The 3,228-nt window shown below is 64.1% G+C and overlaps 1 protein-coding gene across 1 annotated transcript in view; it reads left to right on the forward strand.

The window, feature by feature from the left end:
* Nucleotides 1-1,576, forward strand: part of LOC105309972 (two pore calcium channel protein 2-like) — a 43,415-nt gene extending 41,839 nt beyond the window's left edge. The window contains exons 18-19 of the mRNA XM_023526495.1: nt 147-358; nt 945-1,576. Of these exons, the coding sequence (XP_023382263.1) occupies nt 147-358; nt 945-1,023 (291 nt within the window). The 3' untranslated portion in view covers nt 1,024-1,576. The remainder of the gene's footprint in view (nt 1-146; nt 359-944) is intronic.
* The last annotated feature ends 1,652 nt before the right edge of the window (nt 1,577-3,228 follow it).

Below are 3,228 nucleotides of genomic sequence, written 5' to 3' on the forward strand. Positions count from 1 at the left end.
GGAGCTCACTGCAGCTCACCTGGCTGCTGGGAGGCTCTTGGTGCACCCTGATGTTTGACCTGTGGGTGTTCGTTGTCAGGCCCCCGGCTGAGGCTGGTGGGGGTCTGAAGGTGGCTTGGGGAGGTGGCTCCTGCAGGATCTGGTAGCCTTACTGGCTCTGGACCCGGGTATCTGGGGTGGACCCTGGAGGGGTGGGGGTGGGGCCGTTTTCCTGCAGGGCCCACACTCATTGGCCTCCCTGCACCCCTCCTGCGTCCCAGAACTTCCTTCACAAGTGGGACCGCCGCAGTCATCTGCAGTCCCTCCCCAGGGACCCGGACCCTGCCTATGAGATGACTGCTCTGGAGCTTTTGTTCAGGTGCGTGGCCCCTGGGCGAGGAGGGGGGCAGGCAGGTGTCTTTTGTGATGGTGACACTCTGCACCTCACCTGCCTCCTGAGGGCCTCCCAGCGGGATCAGGGTGGGGACCCGGAGCACTCCCTTTGCTCCTGCTGTGAGTGCCCCCGCTCTCCAGCTGAGCGAATTTAAGGAAGCATCCTTCAGGTGCATTAGCCTCCAGGTGACTCGGCTGGTGATGCAGACAGGTGGCCCAAGGACACCCCGCGCCTCCTCTCTGTGGCAGCGGTTTCTCTCATCGGGAAAGGTGCTAGTCGTCCCAAGATAGCCTGGCTCTGGGCAGCCCGACGTCCCTCCAAGAGCGTTGGCTGTGCTGTCACAGCCGTTCTCTGTCCAGCGTCAGCAGCCAGCGCGAGGGGCGTTCTCCTGGGCTCTTAAGAGAGCCGCGTAAGCATCTCGAAGATGGGTCTTGGTCTTGTGTCCCCGGTCCTTGCCACGTCCCCTTGTGCACGTCTCTGATAGCATGGACAAGGCCGTCCCCAGCTCCGCTCGCGCTCCCAGAGGGGCCCGGGGTCTCTCTCCAGAGTGCCGATCTCCCCGATTCCGCAGGCATGTCCTAGAGGAGCCGACGGAGGAGGAGCTGATGGAGAAGCTGCAGCGTCACCCACACTTGCAGCTGTGCAGGTGACATCCGGTGCGCCTTCCTGGCTGGGGCAGCAGGGAGGCAACGTGGCCTGGGGACCAGTCGCAGGATGCCAGTTGTGGCCCGGAGGGAGAGACTTCCCTGCACAGACCCAGTCCGCCCCCCTGAGGCTGGGACAGAGCCGGGCCCCGTGGGCTGCTGCCTGTGCTGCTGGGACCGCCACCACCAGCCTCCCTGAGCGTCTTGAGACGGCCACCGGCGCTTCTGGTGGTGTCCGTGCCACATCACGCCACGTCACGCCACGTCACACCGCATCACGCCACATCACGCCGCGCCACGTCACGCCGTGTCACCCCACTTGTGTGAACAGCTTTTCCTTTTCTAAGCACAGAAAGAGGGTGACTGCGCAGGGACCTTTAGGGACGCTCTGCAGAGTGAGCGGCAGTGGCGCCTTTGCTGCTGGTGGCCGGGACCAGACCCCCACGGGGCCTGACGGGCGGCTGGCGGCTCCCTGGGGCGTTCCGTTTGGGATCCCGGGGGTTTTACACGAAGTGAATCTTGACTATTTTATTATCATATGGCGTATGGCCGGCCTGAATATGACTGGGTGTGTTTCTTTGGGGGTCGGGTCTGGCGAAAAGTGGGGTTCTTCCCCTTCTCCCACACGGCTCTGGCCTGCCGCTCGGCAGGGCTGCCCAGTGAGGCTGTGGAGGGTGCCTGGCCGCAGGAGTGTGTTGTGGCACAGAGCTGCCCGCCCGGGGCCAGAGGCACCTCTTCTAGGTCGCAGGAAGGCGTGTATGAGCCGGTGGCGGCCGGGGCGGGAGCAGGGTAAAGTGGACAGTGCTTGGCAGGCCACGTTGTCACTCGAGCCACCACAGATCCAGGTGACAGATGGCTTCCTCCTGTCGAGTGATTGGCGGTAGTTCCTGGAGCATCTTTTGGGGGTCGAGATCCGCGTGGGAAGACACGTGGAGACGGGTCGGCGACGTCTGCCGTGGGTGCCGCCGGGGGCTGAGGGCGGCGCTGCCTCCGCCTGGAAGTCGCGTCTCTGCGACCTGGGGTAGAGGAAAGTTTAGCTCGGAAAGCAACGTCCGAAATGTCACGAAACCCCCGTGCCCGGGGCTTGTACATCCTGGCGACGTGCCGTGTGTCCGTGCACGCCTGGTTTCTGGTCCTGGAGTTTACCTGAGGTCCCAGGCATTTACCTGATGCCCCTCAGGTTCGGGGGGAACTTTGGGGGTGTGGGGACCCTCCTAGGCCCGCTCCCCCACAGCCTGCCTTCCTGGAAGGCAGGTTTTGGGCGGGGCGGACCTCATGGCGCACTGGGTTAGAAGTCCACACCCGGCTTGCCTCACAGGGCCCTGCTCTCTGGGGACGGGAGCCGCTCCCCTGGACGGCTGCTGTCAACGTGGCTGTGCTTCCACCTACCCGCCTCCCCAGGCCCGAGCGCCACCTCGTAGTGGGATCAAGTTCCCTCGTCCTCATTTTTAGTGCAAGCTGGACCCCCAGGGGTGGCTCGTGGCTTTTCCCAGGCCAGCTGGAGGCCCGCTGGTCTCTGCTGTCACCCTGCCTCGCTGTCCGGGCTGCGGGCTCGTCCACCCGCAGAGAGCCCGGTTCCAGCAGGCACCTGCGGTAGGGTGTCCTGTGCATGTCGCAGCCCCTCCCGCCCCATGGCTTGTGTGCTTAGCAGCGTCCTCTGAGTCCACTGTCACAGGAAAATAATTCTGGATGTTCCACACTGGGCTCAGGGAGACAATGCTGGCCAGAGAGGCTGGCTCTGCCCTCAGGAGGGGCGACAAGCCAGTGTGGTCACGCTGGTGCCATCTGATCCTAAGCCAGGGTCTTGTGGGTGCTCTGGGGGGCGTCCACTGGCCCCCACAGCTCATGTTCCCTCTATCAGTTTCAAATGGTGCTGGCCGCCCAACCTCTGTTCCGATGAGGGCCAGAGCTGAATTTGACAAGGCTGAGCTTGGGCACAGCTGCCGCCTAAGGGGGCTCGGCCGCTGGGTGCTGCCATGCTGCCCTGAGGAGATCTGCTTGAGAAGGCCGCCAGGGTTTTCTGTGGCTGCAGAGGTCCTGGTTGCCCTTGGTGCCCTGCCTGGGCATGAGGTACAGGGGCCCATCTGGATCCTGCTGGATCCTGTAGTCACCCAGCACATTGGCAAGAGTCGAGGACACCGGAGCCGGCGGGGAGACAAGGAGGGTCACTGTGGCCTGGGCCGGGGTCCGAGATGGGGCCAGTGTCTCCAT

The sequence above is a fragment of the Pteropus vampyrus genome, unplaced genomic scaffold (assembly GCF_000151845.1).
Source record: "Pteropus vampyrus isolate Shadow unplaced genomic scaffold, Pvam_2.0 Scaffold972, whole genome shotgun sequence".
In the NCBI taxonomy this organism is placed as follows: Eukaryota; Metazoa; Chordata; class Mammalia; order Chiroptera; family Pteropodidae; genus Pteropus; species Pteropus vampyrus.